This window comes from Colias philodice, chromosome 2 (assembly GCF_061535455.1).
Source record: "Colias philodice isolate Cphi_HAF_F1 chromosome 2, ilColPhil1 Martin Lab GWU primary, whole genome shotgun sequence".
Taxonomy (NCBI): Eukaryota; Metazoa; Arthropoda; class Insecta; order Lepidoptera; family Pieridae; genus Colias; species Colias philodice.
In genome coordinates, this window is record NC_143087.1 from 9,457,361 (window position 1) to 9,480,161 (window position 22,801).

Below are 22,801 nucleotides of genomic sequence, written 5' to 3' on the forward strand. Positions count from 1 at the left end.
ACTTCGATCTTTTGATTAATCCCGCTTGAAGCTCGTATAAAGAAGAGTGGACTGTTATTTATTTGAAGAAGTTTTAAAAGTTATTGCTTACACATCTTTTGATATATTTGTGTTGGTCCATTTATAATAATGTAGACTTGTCCCTGGAATACCTTGAAAGCTATGCTAAAAAATACAAGAAAAAAATATCATTAGGTTAATTAAAATTTTCGATAAATGTCCAACGAATTGGACTCAGATTTACTCATCGACACAAAACATCACACTATCGTATTTAATTAGCCAATTGACGCCGAGCTTCAATAAGCAAGTGGCGCAAAAATCTCACCAATATAAAAATTCTCTTGCACTTATGACGTTGGATTTGATAATCTTTATTTATCCGCTTTGATCTGTGTAAACGGGTCAAATCAAAGTGTTGGAAATATGTTAGATGTATTTTTATGACTGCTCGTAATATATTTACGGCTTGTAGGGATACCTACTGCGCCTACGCAGCCGCTCAGTCAATAAAATAATCGCTCTCCACTAAAATTGTATGCCACAAGGACGTTCTGAAAATCATTTAATATCTTATTAATTAGATGATATATGACGTTGATTTTAAGGCCAGTATTTTATAAATTAAAAATAAATCAATTGATGTGATATCATACAAAGATTTCGGCAATTAAAAAGTTTTTTTACATTAAAATATGAAACGTTACCATTTCAATACGTTATTAATATAACTGATTGGTTACCTAACATTTACATTACATACAATAGTAGAATTTAGAAAATGTAATTAGTTATAATGAAAATGGGGTTGAATCGGGGGGTTAACAAATTATTCATAAAGGGCATTATGTGAGAGGGTTCTACAATTAAAACGTTTCATTTTAAATTAGTTTTTATTAATTATTTATCATGCTATTTCAACATTTTTTGTTTAATATATGTGTAAATGACATTGCAATTATTTTATGTTAATTAAATATTGTATCGGAAGTATGAAAAATATTTTAGTAGAAAAATATGTTAGTAAAATGAAATGAAAACATAAAATATGTTAATTCTGAATATTATGAATTACCTATTTAGAGAATTAGTTCATCAGCTTCACGTTGAAAATGATAAAATCCTTCAATCAATAATGAAAAAAAATGTGACTTAAAAAAACTACATCATCTATGCGGTAATTGCATTAAATGAATATTTTCTCAGTGTCATTAAATACACACTGGTCTGAAGCCAAGTGCTACTTTGATGGCATCCTTGACCTAATATTAATTTTACGCTCATTTTCATAGCATGCGCCTGCGCATATTTCCTATGATTTACATGTCATAATTTAAAAATAGTAATTAGAGCTTCTGCTAGAATGTAAACGTGACGTGAAGGCCAAACTGCTCGACTGCCCAAAATCTAGATTTAGTACCTGCCTATACCTAATGTTTTCTTTCAAACGAATTCAGAATAATACTTTGTCAAATCTATAAGTAAATGAACATTGCAATTGCTATATGTAATATATTTCATTAAATAACTGCACTTAGAGGCTAATTTAAACGCAAGATGTTAATAAATTAAAACCGCCGTAGTAATTGTATGAAATTCGAAAAGAAAACACAACATTTGCTGCAAGCGTAACCTAAATGCATATTACCTCCATTGTGCTGGATGCAATTATTTTAAAACCGAAATATTGAGTGTATTCTCTCGGAGAGAGAATTTCTAGCCGGCTGTCGTCAAGGTGAATTGTATACTTGTATAATACTTTTTATTAATACTGTGTCTGTTAGCATTATGACAAACATGCAGGGACGGGCCGGGTCAGGAATGCGGCCTACCTGCGCGGGACCACCGCTAATCAATTTAGCTTTATTATCATACCAATAACGCTTCATTACTACTTTTAAATTTATGTCGTGTTTACTTGCAGTGCCGTATCTTGTGATTCCACTGTCAATGTTAATTAATACATACTTCGAATCTGTCTTGATTTAGAGCTTTGTAAGCATTATTTATACGGCATGACGATGTTTATGTATCAAATAATTTATTTTACTATGACCTAACTCAACCAACAAAGTACTTCCAGCCAATTTTTAATAAAATCCATCTCGTGCGTAAACATAATTAAAATAGACCCACAAATGATAACCATTAATAAAAGCTTGGCATCGATTTCGATTATGTCCACGACATAAATAACACATTAGTATATGAATTTAATTAGGTCGCTAAATCTGGTTGCCGTAAAAATGCTGGGGGCCACCTGGCGACGTCCTGTCAATTGTGGTACCGCTATCACTTATACTGTAATACTTTACAAATGTTTTAATCCATACGTCAGAGGCGACGAAGCGTGATGGACAATGCCCGCAGTACGTTTTGTTCGTTAGATTTCTATATTTTATATGTTTTCTATTGTCGGAATATTTTAGTCTGCTGTCTTTAGTGTTGTGTTATTTAGTGATTTTAAATCCCTTTACATTAGAATATATTTACTTAAAGGAACATATTAAAATTCTATTTTTATTCTTCCCTTTTTATGTATTTGAAAATTGTAGGTATATATATGGATGCAATAAAAAACGGTTTTATTCTTAATAGTTTAACTTCGTGTTAACATTGAGTTATTTAATGTGTGTCGTAGGTACCTACCTGTTGACTGCAGAAATGTGATCCTTCAATTTTCGTGTCACCCGGATCAAATACGTGGCATTCCAGAAATTCTGCGCATGAACTACTAAAATCATATCGATACCCAAATCGAAATAATGTAACCCATTTGTTGGATTAGGAGCAAAAAGCAAAAAGTTACCTGCCAATCTCGTACGTACAATCTGACAGTTCAAACGGATTTTCAGTTACGATTGAGAGAAAAGGCTGGTAAATTAGAAGCAGTTAATATTCCGGTTAGACCACCCACCAGTGCTGGCCGCGCTGTCCATCAATGTCACTTCGTACCAAGAACAAAAAATATCCGTCATTCTTTCATTTATCCATAAACTAGAACTGATTTATTTTTTATGACCACTTTATGGCACGCATCACTTTTGGTAACGCTGTGGTATATTATGTTAAACGGTTATAAATCTTAATAAAAAATAATTGACTAATACTTTATGTTAATTCAAAACTGACGTTGTCTGACTTAATTTTCTACATTAAACGCTTAATTGGCATGGATTGAAAACAACATTGTTTGTACAACTGTATGAATAAAATTGAGATATTGTATCCGCATGAAAATCCTTGAAATATAATTACCACGATGCAAATCTTCGAAACATTTGAACTTGCCGATTTTCATGAATTATTAAATAAAAACCCGTATAAAAAATTTCATAGAATTAGATGTCCTTTTTCGATAGAATACCTCGAAGTAATAGCAGCATAATGATCTTAAATATCAAAGAATTAATATAATAAGAGTTTCAAAGGACCGCAAAGGAGACTTGAACTTTGTTTACACGTGAAGCAAATATGATGGCAGAATGCTTAATGAGTGTTGTAAATATAAGCAGAACAGAATCTGAAGTCTAATTAGTTAAAACAAAGCATTTGGATAGAATGACACAAATGCCTCCGGCTGGAGCTAATGAGGCACCTTCGATTAATCCGTTTTGATTGTTTGCGTGGGACTTTACTGTTCTGTGGACTGCACTACACTTCTATACAGCTATATTTGATTTCTTAAATAAATTCATTATTTATCATGGTGCTAAGAGATTGGATTTTTGGTTTAGAAAACTATTAAAATTGCGATAACGTTACAAAAACAACTTATACTATGGCCTTCATTATTAGCTTGAATTTTCGAATGGAATGGATATTTAACCTTAGATGACGAATGTAATATGCATATGTACTTACGACCATATAGTGAATTCATAATTTTAAAAGTATTAAACAAATAAATCTCTTAAACCCATTGCAGCCTCTCACATTTGAAAAATATATTTAAAATGACTCACACGCCACTAACTCATAGATAAACTGAGATGTCAGTATTAAAAATGATAAAGGTCACCTTGTAATAATGAGGTTTTGAAGGTTTTTAATTTTTAATTATAAAAACTCGATGCTTTGTAATTCTAAACTACCTGTTAACTTTTTCTTTAAGTTAAAAATAGACAGCACAATTTAAACTTTTTTAATTTTTACACTTTGGTAACTTTCTTTAAAGATTAAATCGATTAAAAAGTATTGCATGTGACATTACCATAAAATGTTTTAACTGGGTTAGTAACGTTAGCAATAAGTTAATGCCACTTCGGCTACCGATGTTCAACCGCGGTAAATTATATTCATAATGAATGGTAATAAGAACGATTTCTATTAGAAATTCTTAAATAGTATTTGACTTTCTTTTATTTCATGATCAATTTCGACGTGAGTTAGTTCTTTGCAATTATAATTAACTTTCTGAAATATAAACTTGTAATAATTGCATGAGAATTAATAAATTGATTTTTATAATTGAATATGCTTTATATTTGTAGTAATAGGTAGTTTTAAATGCATTGTTTTGGAAAGTGTAAATTCCCATCGAAAACGCTATAGGATACTTATAGGATATAACTATAACACATAATATTCATAAACACGGTCAAATGGAAAATTCAACTAAAATGTTTACTGCTAAACTAAAATATATTATCTTTTATATCTATCTTTTCACTCATATAATTTTCCGTGAGAAATTATTACTTTTTAAATCTAAATTTAATTGTTGGAGGAGTGTGTCGTGACTTAAACCCGAATGACTTATAATGACCACGTTGGCCAGACTATTAACAACGTCAATTGAGTCATTTGTTAGCCGCACTCAAAGAACGCCGATGTCAGCTAATTAGTAGTATTATTTGATTGAAATTAGCTACATTTATTATAATTGAACCTTTTATATTCTCAATAGCCCCGGGCAATACGATATCTTCAAAGCCCCGTAATTAATCGCCCATTATTAATAATCTGTACGCCATAAATTACAATGTAAAAGGAGAATTATGAGACAAAATTGCCAAGAGGAATGTGATTTGTTATATTTTATAATCACATAAATTATTTTGCGGATTGTTTTTTTCCATCGATTGCTTTATTTTATTTGCCCGAAGCGTTTTAGAAGCAGACGATATTCGCAGATTACAATTGAGACCCGTTAAATTTAATTCTATTTCTCATTTACAGTAGGTACACTTGTTTCAAAAAAGCTCCGATCCAGTTATAATATCAAATGTCGCGGTTGACATCGCACGCGCAGTAACGGTTGGATGTTATTTACCGCTTAAATTAACTGTTATTTTGTGAAATTCATTTTCACCAGTCATTTAAATATCATGCATAATACAGTACCATAGCTTTCCGTATTCTTTATGAACTAAAAACTGGTGAATACAGTGTATCTTTCTTAACTCGACATTTATCTTTTTTAATGCTATGGATTATAATATAATTACACTTTTAATTTCTTTAAATATTCTTCAATGTAAGATCTACATTTAATTATTCTGTTTTCATCTGTAGGTTTGTGTAATTAAATACGAAATTTATTTACAAATAAAGACAGCAAAATGTCAAAGAATAAAAACACAAATATTGACAGTAATGCATACAATCTGGTTAATTAGTTATTTGTGTTGTTATTTGCTAATGGATTTGAGATTGTGCAAAGTGCATTGACTGTCTGAACAATAAATGCATTCTTATCGCTGACTTCGTATCAGCAATGACAACTACAAGACTTAGGAAGGCCGTGATAACGCTCTCTTTGAAAATAAACTGTTTTCTTTTAATATAATTACGAAAAGTATAGTTTTAATATATATAAAACTAATTCAGATATTATAAAACGAGTAATAAAAATTCAGAATATGAAAACAAATATCAACTTATGATTCTTTGTCTCATTCAATAGTCTCAAAAAATACATGCCAGCTAAATATGGAACCTTAAATTGAGCTTGGTAAATAATTAATTATAAAAGCGTTTACCCCAAAAGACCTAAAAGACCTTGGTATAATATTAAAAATTTTATATGTTCTCAGTCATTAACGTTGAATCTTTTGTATATTAAATATGGTATAACTAGTATAATTTATCATAAACTTATCTCGATTCTATCTTAAATTGTTGTTCCTAACTTTTTGCCGTGTTTAAATTTTATAAAAAGTTATTGTTTTATAAAAGTTTAGTTATTGTAAAAGTTATGTATTTCCTAAAATTTAGCAGTTACAATGATTATAATAATTGTAAAGAATAAGACAAGGAAAGTTCTCTGGCATTATACTTATATGGTCATTACCCTGATTTCGTCACATACCTGTTTGATGACAATGATTTTGGCCCATGAGCGATCAACGACCCACTTGTCATGCATCACACGTAACTTGGCAACTATAAAATTGTATTTAAATGTTAAATTATTTTTTATTTGCGTCTATTATTATGACTGTGTTAAATCCTTGTTATTTCATTTGTGTGCGGATAATTAAATCTCTCTATATATATTTTCTTAATTTTATTTTAAATTGTAAATATTAAAGAAGGTAATTTTCTATTCAATAATAGTTATCATATTATGATTAATATATTACTCATTATATTTCTAATCTCTTGTAGATAGCAGCGTAAAAACTGACATGTTACATCTATTACACATTTAAAAACAAAATGACGTAATGATTTATTATTTTTAAGTGGCCACAGCTTGGTATCAAAGGAATGCGTTATCTCTGTAGAACAACAAGATAATATACAGCCGTGACAACTTACTCTACCCTATGTAAACATAGCTTATTGTAATCTATAAGTTTCAATACACAATATGTACCTACTGACCATGTTTTTAAAATATACCTATATCTAAGTAGGTCCTACATTCCGTCCGCGGTTTCGCTCGCGTTTTCAAATAAAAACCCGCATAGTTTCCGTTCCTGCGGGATTCCGAGATAAAAAGTACCTTATATCGTATTCTGGGTCTTTACCAAATTTCATTGTAATTGGTTCAGTAGTATTTGCGTGAAAGAGTAACAAACTTCCATCCTTACAAACTTTCGAATTTATAATATGAGTTTTCACATTTATTTATTGAACCAATTTCTTTATAAAAAGTCGTATTTAATCATCGGATGTAAATAAATGAATGCAGGATAGGTATTACAGTCTGATCTTGATGAATAAGGAAATGAGCATTCTAAGGCCATCTATACGGACACTACTTTAAAACCTAACAGTTTTATTGGGCCAAGGTGACGAGCGTATTACGAATGTTCAGTATTTTGAAAACAATCGTATTTTTTTACTAAACTGCATGTATTTTGAATATTCTTATAAACATAGGAAAAACTTTCCATGTAGGTAAAATACAATATCTTGTTTAGTTTTCATTTCAAAATTTGAAACTAAAATAATAAACAAAATTCGTTTCTATAGAAACGAACTAAAACATGTTATAACATGTCAGTTAAATTAAGGCTTTTAAACTAATCAATCAAGACATTATCACAATCAATCTTAAGAAAAATTTAAGAGAATAAAGCAATGGTACATTCAACGGTTCTTCGAGCCATTTTGAGGTCACGTCCGATGAATAATGCGCCCGAGACATTAGCGGTCATTATATGCAAATAATATTACACATTTACCGCGTGTTCTGTACTTATAAACCCTGTATATGTTAAGCAAATTCGTCTTATAAAACCTTAAACTTCATATTATAGTTTTTTTTTAATTGATAGATATTACAAATCCGTTAACTTTGTAATTTGTAGGTAATTTGCAGCACAGGGCAATTAAAAAAAACTCGCCTTGATGGAATATCCAAGAAATGTAACGTGATATGTTAATAGCTACGGCAATTTAATTATGATATGATCTTCATATTATTTAGAACAATCTAAGAACTAATAAACAACAGCATAAGGAACATAACGAATTTATCATGCCAAAAACCTGTTTAATTAAATCATATAACCAAAAATTCACCAAAGCAAACAGCTAAGCATTTAAAATCAACATGAAAACATCGTGTATAACGTAGCATGACATTCTCTAATTAATAACCCGCGACAACATAGACAAGTTAAAATCTCATTGGATTGGATAAAATTATTGAATAGCGGACGCAGCCTCAATGGCATGGATATTTTATTCTCCCGTGGGCGAGGAGTGGGCTCCAATTTGTCCGCAGTTTTTAATTAGTATGGATGTGAGAGAAAACGAATTGTTATGCTTGCAGTAGTGCGGCTCGAGTTGTTTGACGCGAGTACTCAATTTTATATATTCGAGTGACTAGCGACTTAATGGTTTATTGGAGTAGTTTTATTGTAGTATCTAAATATGATCGCGAATGTTTCAAATTGGTAAGAACTAGAAGTAAATAAGCATTCTTTAAAATTAATTCTAAACGATGATTAAAAGATTACATATTGAGATGTTTCAGACGTTGTCAATTATTAATTAGATCTTGAAATATACTCAAATTAAACATAATATTTATAACGCGATTATTTGAGATGATCCTATATATAAATACCTACTACACCTACTACACTAACTACTACTGCTGAAATAACGATAATGGACAAAACAGGAATTACGTCGTTAATTCTCAAAGGACGTCCACGATATGCTAATATAATATAATCGCGTATTAAGTTGACAATAACGTGGCATCATCTTTAATATCACCATAACGGCTACATTTTAGCTAAGATCGCTGTGGTCCGGGCCCGTTTAAGGATAGGGTTACCATTCGTACATATGAATACGGGTTATGAAAAAAAATCCAAATTTAAAAAAAATGTTACAGGTCAATATAACTTAAATTGAATAATTTGTACTATCTAAACTTAAGGCTTATTTACATAACTTCGAACTATGATTTTGCCAATTAGTATTTACAATTTTTATAAGAATAGAATATCAACATTAGTTGAGACATACCATCAGCACAATCACACAATAAAAAGTCCAAAATTGCCAATTTTTTGGGAAAATTTTTAGTGTAGGTATACTCAGAGTTGGTAACCCTATGTGGGGATGAGACGGGGCGATGCAACGTCTTCCCGCCACCAGCTCTAATTAGGCTCACATTCTCATTCCGTTTTCGAGTTTAATTTCGCCGGCGGTTTCTCCTTAATTACGTTATTCGCGCGCCGCTGTTGTTCTTAACCCGGGGTAAAAGCTGGTGACCGATTGAACAAGACTTTAACCTTAAATACGCCTAGACATTTCTTGTCCCCTTATAGAGAAGGAAGAAAATACATATTACAAGTAACTAATCTACTATCAGTGCAATAAAAGGGGCAATTCGAAGAGTTTGTAATTTGTTTTATATTCCGAGTTCACAGACTGCTTAACTACTTAGTTCCTATTTCAAATCTTCTGAATAATGTTTTGGATAACCTGTCCATACAATTATAAGAACTCATATACAAACTTTATCGCCTATTAAATTAGTGGAAAGTAAGATTTCCAACCTCTTTAAGGCAATGAAAAGTTCATTTCGCAAAGTGGCCAGTCATCGCGTCATTCCTTACAAACGCAAAGTTTCAACGGGAGCTTAATAAAACGTCTAACAAGATGACTTACACTTTCGACAAACATTTGAATGTGCAGTTCATCGCTGTAATTGAAAAAAATCACTTAACAGGTAAATAAGAGGGTTGTGAGGAGGCTCGTCGTTCCTCTTTGTTGTCGGGCGGTTGCTAATAAGATTTTTAAACGCCAACAAAGTATCCAATCAATGGGGCTTGAATAATGAAAATGGCACCTGCCCAGGTTCCCAGGCCACCCCCTGCCTAAACACGCACAACTTGGCCTGACGCAAGCGATATAAGACTCAAAATATTTATGAATACATTTCATTTTTCCTTGCTCGAGAGTCGGGTGAAGCGATAAAATAAATTTGTGTAATTATACACAATTGTTTCGTGCTCTGAAAAAACTGTCATTTTATCTTCTTTTCACTTTAATGCGAAAATTATTTTTATTTTTTATTTTATTGTCTTAAAATATATTGTTAATAAGATTATTTAGTAAATTTCATACCGAAATAATTTGTTGTCATATTGTTATTGTTTTTATGTTCATATAGCTTATCAAATTATAGGAAAATTATAATTAATTGGTTTGTTTTTATGGTTAAATGTTATATATTTACAGAAAACACTTATTTACTAACTGCATTCCTTGAAATTAATTAAAGATCTATATTTAAATTAACATAGGTAAGAAATATTCAAAGTGAAAGCTGTCATACCTATATCACAGTTCTCAAATCATAATCTCAAATACAATGGTAACAAAACACATGTTCAAAGTATCACCGAAACCAAGTCGTTAATGTTTGGTATGCATCCAGGGTTGTCAACTTCACAAAATGTGTGTCATAAAATAAAAACTTGATATGAAGTTATTTCGCAAGTTTAATACATAAAGTTCAGACATAAAAATGAAATAGAGCTTTTAAACTATGCTTTCTTTTTATAATATTTTTTGGCAGGTATGATTACATAGTATTTTCTGAAATGCCAATTGAGCAATATTGAGCAAAATTGAGAGATGAATAGGATTGCAACAGACAACCCTAAAGGCGCGCGTACCGCGGGTGCGATTTAACGAAGTTCGATAGGCGCACGCGACGCCGCTCATTAGTACGCACGCAAGTCGACCGTGCTATGTTTTACACGCCACCAATACCTTATAACCTTCATTAGACATACCCGACAACCAGTAATGACTCTGTGCTCTACGCCATAGACTCGAGATCGCTCACGAACCCCGACACGCTTCTCTGCCCACGATGTTTTATTCCGTACACGTCAACCTACAAAAACATAATCCGCACCTACAACCTTTTATTACGTCGGACACCAAATTAGATTCAAAGCAAATCGCTTCAAAAGAAAGGGCTACTGAAATAATTGTCTACTTTACTCCCGGAGAAATAGAATTACAATCTAAATTAATTACGCTTTTAAAGCGTCCGTTATTCTTAATTAGTTTCTGCACCGCAGCGGAAGCTCCCGCGCCCGCCTCGCGTTCTCTTAATGAAGGGTAGTTTCAAATCAGTGCGTTTGATCAACTCTGTGCAGTCTTAATTACGGCACCCGTTCTGCGCGGGACAATCCTGTTATTTATGACTACATAAGCTTGATTATTCTTTAATGAATACTTGTTTTAAAACGTTTAATTAAGTTTTATGGCGACAGCGTTGAGACGTCCCGCCGCTGCGCCGGCCGCTGGCTAATTGGATCGGGTTGACGCACCCCGTCCCGCGCCGACCCCCGCCCCGTTTCTAATTGTACCAAATTGTTAATTGGAAAATTTTATAAACGCGGCCGCCCGCAGGCCTATGGCGACGCCGACCCGGAAGGTCAAACAGAAATTGTTTAGAGTAAAAACCGTTGCGAAAATGAAGTCTTTATAATATTTGCTATGCAAGAATTTAAACAGATGGAGCAGTTTGCATAATCTAACCTCCACATTACATTCCAGGACGTATAAAGTGCATATTTTACCGAGTCATAAACACAAATCCTCTCGCGACGTATATGATCACATGTCTGTTGTTTGTAGGTTCGTAGAGCTGGGATGCATAAAATATTTTAATCTTCGTCCATCAAAACGGTTCTGTGTGAGATTATTATTAATCGTGTGTTTGAATTGTTGCAGGGCGTGTAGTTGTGGTGGTCAGTGCGAGCGGTCCCCGCTCCAACCGTCAAGCTGGCTGCGAGCGCACTGAGCATGAACCCGCACTACCACGGGTACGCGGAGCTAAGCTCGCCCCACCCGCCGTCCCCCGAAGCGGCGTTCTCCAACGGCCACGACTACCCGCACAACAACAACAACCCCGCTCTCAAAGAATGCGCCGGCTGCGGTGGCAAGATCGTCGAAAGGTTCCTCCTCCACGCCCTGGACAGATACTGGCACCATGGCTGTTTAAAGTGCGCCTGCTGCGCGCAAGCACTCGCGGATATGGGCAGATCGTTCTACTTCAAATCCGGAATGATTTTATGCAAAAGCGACTACACGAGGTAAGTTATTTAAATCATATTGATCACATCTCGTTATTAATTTTTTCTCTCTATCGGGATGATTGTGCAATGTGCAGTACACGTGAATAATATGAATATGATACTTTACACGAATTTTAGTTTAATAGATTTACTACATCGACAAACTTAAAATAACTATTTGGAATTATAATGCTAACAGTGTAAAGTGATTATTATTCCGAATACGTTGGCAGAGAAGAAAAAGAAAACTTAACAAAATAATTGGCTTCTCAGTGAAGCTAGTTATCTGATTTCACAGAATAAATTGTTGCAGATACCGATGTAAAAATACACTTTACGATTTAGTTTTAGGTTTCTGCACTATTTATTAGATCGAGTTCCATTTAACTGGATAAGTTTTATTGCTTCGAAATGACTTTTTAAAATAATTACATACTTTGGCGTATGACAAAAAGCTCTTTCTATATTTATTCTCTACATGTTTATGACACAACGTTATAAAAATTAATTTCCGTACAAAAACTTGTTATATTACTTAATGTTGTTGTATTAACATTTAACCTAAATTAACTTGTAACTGAATAAATTTCGCAAATAGACTCAATAAAAGAAGGTAGTGCAGCAATAACGCCATAGTTATACCTTATAGTATTGAATGAATTGCAAGCAAAACATTGAAATGCATAAACATGTTAACATTATTGTAATCATCGCATGCTATAAAAGCAGTTGACGGTAATGAGATTATAAATTTGCCTCAATTACTCCATAAACTGTATTAATTCAAACTGAGTCCACTCCAAGTGATTAAGGGATAGCGTGCCTTTACCATGTTTGAAAAATTTAATTAGTGCCACATTCGATTCTGGCATCCGATGCCTCCGATCTTTCCCATCGATTGTCAATAAGTTAAGTTTTTAGTTCGTCATCTAACGATGACAATAGCGTGTCTGTCAAACGTTTTGAAAACCAAAAAAAGAATACCGAGAAAGCCGCGGGCATTGTTATGAAAATGCTTTAAGCCGTTGTATTTCTACCTGAGTGTGGGACAAAAAGTACAGTTTTGCACACAGCAGCCGATCGACGGAATCTCTCAAGCCGACTAAATTGGAGACGTTAAAAAACGTTAAGGGCTAATTTAGGTCGACGGTAGCAAAGTTTTTAGTTTATTTCGTCACTAATTAACTGCTGTTGTTGTACCTCCCGCGTTTGTTCTCATTTATAAATCACGTTGCGTTAGTAATTTTTAAACAAAGAAACTTCATGTTTATTGTCATTGATACGTGAAAGATATACATGAGCCAAGCGGGATTTAGATTGATGAGCCCAGATATGTGAACCACATTTAATTACATTTATCCATAAATTTCTTGTAGTTTTTGTTACGTCTTAATTAAATTATATCATGAAAAGTTAAGAATAGATAAAATTAATATAACTCCTATTAAAAACTTAGTATTCCTTTGTAAAAATTGTAGGGAAGCAATTAATTAAAGAAGTTGTTTGCTCAACATGAAACTCTAAAGATATTGTAAGCATAAAAGTTCGACAAACACTTCAACTTTAATTAAAGTATTTTTAACTAGAATGATGTGAAAAATGTTATAAAAACTGTGCAGTAATTGGTATCGTACGGGTGTAGAGTGTAGGCGCCGGTGGGACTCGCCGCTCGCACGTGGACCGCAGCTGCAAGACACCTCCGCGCTAATTAGTTATACGCAAGGAATCCGACCCAATTAGCCAAGTCCACCTTTCTCCACGGCGCTCTATAATCGTTCTCGCATTATCCACTTCACGCAACGTAACCGAGTTAATCCATGCGCCGGAATTCAAAAGGAAATACGAATTCATTTTACACTGATTTCCCTTGTTTACCGGCGGTCGTGAACCTAACTAGGAGAGAAGAGTGGGCCGACCGCGACGCTCGTGCGTCGTAGATTCGATAAAGCTCGTCTCACAGTTGACAGAGACGGCGCGGCCTAACGAGCGGCAAGGGGGGAGGGGGCTGAAGAAGTGCGGTTCCGTGCATGTCTCTGCTGATTGACCCGCGTCACTCGGCAAACAACAACTAACGAGTCGGCCCCCGCGCCTCCAGGTAAGGTAATTCGCTCGAATCGCTCCCGCGGCGACTACACGTCTTCCCTGATTGAGACTCCTTAACGAAATTAACGTCCTCACGCAAACAAATGCTGCGCTCATCCCCCTTTTGTCCCGGCATGATGGATTGTGACTAAACGACGCTGCTGATGTTCCGTGGCTGATTACTGTGTACGCATGCTGTTGCCGGATAATTGTTGTGTAAACATATTGGATATGATTAATCCCCATCTTAAAAGTACCATCAGGAATATGATTATAGCGCCGTGAGCCAGAGTATTCTGTAGTGTTTCTCCTCTCAATTGTTAAGCATACAGGATAAGATTTAGTCCCGCTAATGGTGTGTCGGGTTGTTTGATTGCCCTTAATGGCGCACAAACAATACCTATACTTATATTATATTATTATTCACAGATGTATGTATATTGAAATTGCATTTTCTAAAAATTTGTTTCTATTAAAAATTGTGCTGATAAAATAATTGAGCATTACCTAAAAGTAGTAGTAAATGTAGATAGCAAATTACGTTCATTTAATTAGATACCCGAAAATAGCTGTTTATTATTATCACTTCAAAATAGTTGCATATTAATCCTTAAAAACGAAAATTGACACGTTTACACTATGAAACTCAATCCGTTGTGATTCGCTCGCTTCAATCGAACAAAATTATTCTCCTGAAGTTTTAAGCAATCAGAAAACTCGCAGTGAGACTGAAACTCGAAATATTCAGCGGCATGTTTTCGAATTAGCATTTGAAAACAGCAACTCACTTTTTTTGTTTATTTGACGCTATTCGTGGCACTTCATCAAGAGACCATTTACGAATTGTGCTTAATAAAACTCTCAAAAATGCAACTCTCTTTTGTTATCGAAACTGGAATTACTGACCAATTCTGATCAATTCTCAAAGTCTGAATTAACTTGGTGGATGTATTAAAGTGCGGATTTGTCCATCCATTTCAAATAATAACACACATCTTATTATAATGACTCTAGCTTTATTTATTTTTCTGATCACTTCCTTAAAGGAATAAAAATACATCGTTATCTATATTCTATAGTATCATACGTATTACGTATGATACTATAGATAACGCCACCTTATACATACAACAATAAAATTAATAAAGAAAAACTATAGGTAATACATAGTGCGTAATAATTTACTTATACATAGTAGATCGGATTGTAAAACATAAAACAATAAAACACTACACCACACTTTAGCTGATCAACATTCACCAATACCCAGAAACCGATCCCTCAAAACTTGCCTTATGAAGTAAAAATCTCCCAGCGAAAGACGAGCACGTCCAGGCTCTTGAAGCAGGTTCGTTAGGCTGCGTCAATCAAGGCAATTGCTGCTCAATCGGCAATCAGGCCGCCGCTAACGAGCCGCCTCTAAAACCAACTTCTTACTCCCTCACACTTTCATTGTTAACTCGCCACATTTGCAACTTATAACTTTGCGAATTGCTTATGGATATGGTTTTCGTGTGGTCTGGAATTTATAGGAGTAATATTATCTTAACACGCTATGAACGCGTTAAAAAGTTCAGTATTTAGTCATTCACATTTTGCACGCCTCATAAGCGAAGCGTTGAGGTGGGTACTACTGTCACTTCGCGCAAAACATCTGATTTTTCAAACTTAAAATGTCTTTATGTATCATACATTGCACTTGTAAGATAATACATACACACACATATTAAGAAAAAACACTATTTTTAACGTTCATGATATTTTTGATGTCATTTTTGTTATTTAAACTAGTTAAAAAACAGTTTAAAAAAGTTCTGTCTTGGACGTCCGTGTGTCTGTATGTGCGGATCCTTTTTCTTGTTAACACGATAGCGACCGAAATACTTTACTAATCGAGTCTTTTTTTTTCTCTTACGCTTGAGTATGCTCAGGAATAGAACCCTTTCATTTTTCAGGGTCTGATTCGATGTGGTTTAATTGTTATTAAATAAACAAAAATAATAATTAATAAATATTTATTAAAAAAAAAATTATGAGGCGTGCACTTTTGGATTTTCCAAATTATTTTTTAAATACACACAATTTTATTTTTGCATTAAAATATATTTTACACAATGAGTCACTGAAGAGCAGATATAAAATAGGTACAAAAGAATTTCCAAATATATCGAACACATCAAACCGAGTAAATAACTTATTATCACCAGCTTAATAAATAACTTCGCTTCCATAATAATACCCACTTTACGTCTTCTCTTAAATAAATAAAGAAAACGATTTTTCAAGTAATGATTATAAATATCAAATAGTCCCGACATTAACGAGCCAATCAGGGAGGCCGTATCATCAGATAATCAGTATACAGGCTGTTAAATGGACCATCAATCAAATATAAACAACCGCCAACATTGTTCGAACGTATTACACGATATTATCGTGCTAAATATTTATTACGACGTCCAAATATATTTTATTAAGCTCTTGTCCGAGCTTCCAATTTTGGTCGCTCGTTAACGCAAAAGACGCACGCTTTAATTGCAACCGCTCGCCTCTAATGAGGCACTGTGTCCCAGCTCTGAACGTTTCTCTTGTGCAAATTGACATTGTACGTAAATTGATGTCGACAAACTCTCATCAAGATGCCAAAGGTTTATACACCAATATTGTATGGAGAGCTCTGCTTAAGATTCTGGTTAGATACTCAAAAAGAAAGAAAGCAAATCGTTCTTATTATAACTGCACTCTCGACGAGTTCAACAAATGTGTGCAAGCCACAGTGCATCGAATGAACGATACACAAAACCAATTTACCGGCAAGTTTTGACAAAGTTTCTTGCCATGGTCCATTCAAGGCGTATTTCGAGAGGATTGGATTACGCCAACATGACCAATTAATTTCGTTTGTCTCTTTGTATATCCGTCGCAGCGCCGCCACAAAGTCTAAACATGGACGTGGCCGTATGATGTATGTGTAAATTGATTATCGATGACCACTTGTACAGATCGGAACCAGACTGCACTAGACTACAAACCTTTGAAGTTAAGTTAGTTATATCGTTAGGGTACGCTATTACAGATTGGCTCTTCATTTATATTCAGTGAGAATAGACTTAACACAGTTGCTATGTACATTTGTTATAAATCATAACTAAATAATTATTGCTAATTAGTATCATGCAAAATTGAATAAGGTAATATCGTGTAACAAGCTCTAATTATACCAGTGTTTCCCTTAACCTAAACGAACTCGGCGACCTCGCTTAATAACATAACCGCTGCCTACCGTAATAGAGGAAATGATTCATTTCATCAATTATTGCCTTAACGACAGCGACATGATAATTAACTATTTATAATGTGATAATACATATTTACTTATTGTAAAATATTTTATTAAAAATCCCTATATAACATTAAACAGGAAACGCTCCAATGTAGGAAATAAAATAATCCAACAAAAAAAAAATCACAGTGAAAAACATGCTGGTAATTGTTACGTCTGTATGAAATTAAATTACATTTCATTTATAGGATCAGATAATGCAGTACGTACTGTACGTAAAAGCGGACAGTAATGGAGCATTTGTCAGGATGAATTTAGCGCGGCTCCTGCGTGCGACATGAAGCGCGCCCTCCAGCCAAGACCAGCATAGTGCACCCAAATCGAATTATGTAATTTATTTATATTAAAATTTCAGCCTCATAAAAGCCTATTAACGTGTACAATTTTAATGAAATTACTTAACAGTAAAATTTTATCGAGGCCCAGGCCAGGTAATATTCTACAATTTAACTTTAAATTATAAGGAAACAATGAAAGCAGAATGAAGATACCGATCGGGAGCATCAAATACAATGTTGAAGGCAGATAAAAACTAAACCGATATTCGTACGGAACTTGTTATTTTGTAGCAATCAATTGAACGATGTAAGTGTAGACGGTCATGTAGCGTCGTCGCCGAGTTGACATACTCATGTTTCAAGAGGAGAGAAATTCAGGAGATGCTTCAATCATGTCGCTTGTACCGAAGTCTTTGTTACGTAAATTGACTTCGGCTTCTTAATTGGAGTCTTGCAGTTTGCAAATCTAGCGCACGACACATTTCAAGAGATCATCTTTCATATTCAGAATACGGGTAAACAAAAAATGAATATTTAAACACTTTATCAGGAAAGAAAAGCACGCTCTGAAGAGAATGTGGATAAAAAAAATCGCATCGTGATCAACAGTAATTACAGGATATAAAATATGTACTTAATTAAAAGCTGCAACGAACACACAGTATGAGTTTTAATACGTCACTAAACGTGATAATAGATTATTAAGTTTTCCAATTAATTAATATCGTAGACGAGACGATCCTATGCACGCAGAGAATGGGGCAGCCGGGGGTGGGGGATATGTGTGTAGGGGGAGGGGGAGGGCCGGAGTGATGTTAATTAATAACGTCTGTCTCACGAGCGCTAACGACGCCGTCACGACTACATTATTTAGCCACCTGATTAGTTCGCAGGAGGCACCTCGCCCGCAACTCTAATTAGTGAACGGCTCTCGCACAGGACTCTCAGTTAAATTTGATTTGTAACTGCACTATCTCTAATTGGAACTCGTTTGTAATTAATGATACACCATTGACGCGGTCGATCACCGATACGCTTCAATATTTACATTAAAGTTACGAGCGACTAATTCATCAAATATTAAACTGCCGCGCCATTTTCACGTGCAGATGCTTCCGTCAACAGAATCGAAAGTTTCGCTTTTTTCTATTCTATTATTAAAGCGTTTAATTTAGGGCAACAGTTTTACACGCAAAACGATCAAAATGCAATTTCCACGTGCCGACCGAATAGGATAGGAAACCTTTTCGAAATTGATATGGGTGGAGCACACGGGCGCATTGCTGCGTCGCGCCTATGCAGCCTCGTAAACGATGCCAGCGCGGTGGAAAAGCGCTCTGCGCCATCCACCGAACGAAACAAAACTCTATCTCATTGTGTCACAGCCTATATTAGATCACTGCGAGAAAGCGAACGAGACGATAGGTAGAGACGAATTTTGTTAATAAATAAACACAGAGCCCGGCGCTCAGCCGTCAAAAAAATTAAAAAAATCGCAGGTGAAAATTTGGCGCAAGTATGACAGCGTCAGTCGTACACGAATCATTATTGGATCGGCATTGTCAAAGGAATTTTTAATACAACTAGCCGAGATTCAATTGGAATGGAGTAGTATCAACTTGTCATTCCAAATGTTTGGAAAAAAAATATTGAAATTCCAGAAAGGGTATTTAAGTGTTGACAGGCTTAATCCGTTTTTCATATTCTGTTTGTGTTGATCCAGTGCCTTTAGCTTTCCAAGTAGCATTGTACTGTTCTCACATTCTTGTTTCGTGTGTAAAAAGTAACAATTAAAAAAGTGGGTTCATTGCATTTGGGGAATCTTTTGTAACTTTTTATGTTAAATCGTTTTCTCTACACTCATTTTCACATAATTAAAATTAAAACAAAACGGTTACGTTTTAATGAACAAATGTCGGACATGTAATTAAGCTTTTTTTGAGTAAAAATGAATTCAGAGATTGGAGTAGGTAAGGTATGTGGACTTAGAATTTAAGTATTCGTGTTTTGATAATGTTTATAAAATTGATTGTCTATGCGCCTACATGCTCTTCTCCGAGTTACAAAATTGAAAGAGGTGTAAAATTTAATACCTATATTTTGTATTAGATCTACATCTCAAATCAACATTGGTTGTCCCATCTTTTAAACTTCGACTACTACTACTCATTTAAACCAACTTTCCACCATCCATATTTCAAAGTAAATTTGATTAGACATACGAGTGTGATGACGATCAAATCGCGTCAATTAAGGCCTCACTAACTCGCGTCAAGTGGCAACTGGTTCCGATACGCCTGATCTTAATTAACCTCATGTGTTAACCTGGCATAACTACCGCTTTACCCAACTTTCAACGAGTCGCTTATTGATACCTGAACTTGGATATCAGTGGGAATTAGGTAATGAGATATAATGAGACGTTTCTGATGTAGATAGATAAGTGTATTAATGTCGTAAATTAAATCGGTTACTTGTCTTAAATTCACATCAGTGACGGTTTAAAATCATTAAAACTTGCCTAGAAGAATAAAAAATTTTAAGTTTGTTTAATATGACAAGTTCATTTTTATTAATTCGGTTCATTTTTATTATTTGTTTGACAATTAATTGAAATTCTAAGAATTATGATAAACTAGTGGTCCGCCCGGCTTCGCCCGTGGTACATATTTCGCAATAAAAGGTAGCCTATGTCCTTTCTCGGGTATCAAAATATCTCCATACCAAATTTCATGCGAATTGGTTCAGTAGTTTAGGCGTGATTGAGTAACAGACAGACAGAGTTACTTTCGCATTTATAATATTAGTATGGATTATATTTAATTGGTTGTCACAAATGACAGACAAGGTACCATATATGATACATCTCCACTAAATGGCCATAACAACGCGCATCCATTCCCTTATTAATTTCTTACACAACTTTAATTACAGCTATCTCTGTAATTAATAAAGACACCTAGAACAAAAACAGTCGTAATGTAAGTTGTAACGTCTAGGGCCTAGGCGCTCAGCACGCGCAATGTCCCCGCATGCCGTTTTCAGCGCAGAATTTTTTCAATTTTATGTGTAGTATATTAGTGCTGTTATTATTTGCAGCATCCCTCGTGCCGCCCCACCTGCCCCACTCGAATTAGTAAACAAACGTCTTTACGAGCGGTTTTACGATCCCCACGATATTTCGGTCTCGCGCACGCTCTTTTACGACATAATGAATTTGTTGATGAACTACGTACTAGAAAGTTTCGAAATAGACGCGTCTGGTGACCGCTGTGCGCTACCGTAGCGCATTCTTGCGTATTAATTGTTGGAAACGTTTCAGTGCATATCATAATCTATTTTCACGTATTAGGCAGTAAAAATATCGACTGAAATTTTATACAGTTAGCTTTTTATGCCCCAAACGTGTTCCAGCCAAATAAACGAGCGAATATCGAGAGTGATAGTGTGAAGTCGGATCTTTAATAAGTTTCAGACAAAGTCGCGACTCTAAATTGCCTCCTCTGCAGGTCACAACTTTTAATGAGGCGAAATTCCCCGTCCGACTCGATTCGCCGACGTCGCCTTAACGCAACCTGTTCGTTAGCGCAAAAACGGGCTACGCTACGCGCGATTAGAATACACCCCTACAACTGGGACACACTGAGTACGACTTCATTAGTGTGATAATGGCTTAACTTATGATCGATAGATACTCTTTTTACGGACTTCTTTTCGTTTAATGGTGGTTCTTGTACGAATTTAGCTATTAGCATGTTATTGCCGTCATTATCGAAGATATTAATAAAATATTCTATTAACTTAAAGTTAAGACGGTTATCGATCTATGAGTAGCTTGTATAATTTATGATTATGTATACGGATTATCTCTGTTTAATGATTCTCTTTACGAGAAAAAGTAAAATTAACAAAATTAATTTTTTACATCGAGTACGTAATCATTCACATCTATTTTCCTCTAATTCTATTATTCAATTTTTGATTTATAAGAACATTTGTACAACCACCGAACTCAAAGTTCCACGTGTACCCAAGACCTAAGCCAAAAAGATGGTCCCTCATTTGTGGCGGACTTTCTCTGTTGTTGTCACATTAGCGAATAACTGAGGCTAACTTCGCCGATACGTTAATGATGTCGGGATGTCTATTACGGGAAAAAAACCCTTTTGTATTGGGAGTTGGGACGCGACGCCGGGCCCGCTGTCTCATTGAACTGCGACCACGTGACTTGTATAGGAATTTTTTCGAAGGTCACATTAGATTGCCGCCCAATCCAACCTGAACAAATGGATAAAGGAAATCATTTTCTTAATGAACTAATTTCTTGCGAGTTATTACATTAGACTTTAGCGTCGTATTTACTGAGAGTCAACGACATCGTTAGCTATTCTAATGCAAAATTTATTGCCACCGGCTATTTAATGCGACATTGCATTAAAAAAATACAATATACCGTAATATCTCAGTTATCTCGTTGAGGGAGGTGTCGGTAGGTTCTTTTATTGTATCCTGTTAGAATCCTGGACAGCGGTAATTAGGAGTTAAACGGGTCAAAATAAAGGATTTATTTGAAAACAATCTCGGAGGTAGAAAGGTCAGTGGGGTGCGAACGGAAGGGTGTCTAATTAGGGAGGGCTGCAGGTAATGAGCCGCGATCGGCCGATAGAACGGGGGCTATTTACGCGGTGGTCGCTCTGAAAATTGCGAGGTTTTGTTTTAAAAGCGGTAACCGTTTGAGTTTTGCGATTAAGGAGTTTAATTAGATCGTTGTTTACAACCTCATTACTGTAGGTATCCGTGGAATGGGTTCTGATATCGGCCGATATAATTTATTATCTTGAAAAATAAACTCGCTTATAGACCTCGTTGAGATCGTGGAAAATATTAACACTGTAATTTTAACTCGTTTTGTGATCAAGTTTATTATGTTTTTTTATAAGAAAGCTTTACTAGAGCTTTGTCATCACGTTTCTTTAAATAACTTGTATTAAGAAAATAGTTTATTAGAAATTATCTAATTATTATAACGTGAAGATTATTATGATTGTATAAATGAATAGTATTGAATAATTTAGTGTCATATG

The 22,801-nt window shown here is 34.6% G+C and overlaps 1 protein-coding gene across 2 annotated transcripts in view; it reads left to right on the top strand.

Moving 5' to 3' along the window:
• LOC149490700 (LIM domain transcription factor LMO4) overlaps positions 1 to 22,801 on the top strand; it is a 141,884-nt gene that overhangs the window by 75,279 nt on the left and 43,804 nt on the right. For both annotated transcript variants that reach the window (XM_089707897.1, XM_089707892.1), the window contains exon 2: positions 11,671 to 12,032. In XM_089707897.1, the coding sequence (XP_089564023.1) occupies positions 11,743 to 12,032 (290 nt within the window). In that variant the 5' untranslated portion in view covers positions 11,671 to 11,742. The remainder of the gene's footprint in view (positions 1 to 11,670; positions 12,033 to 22,801) is intronic.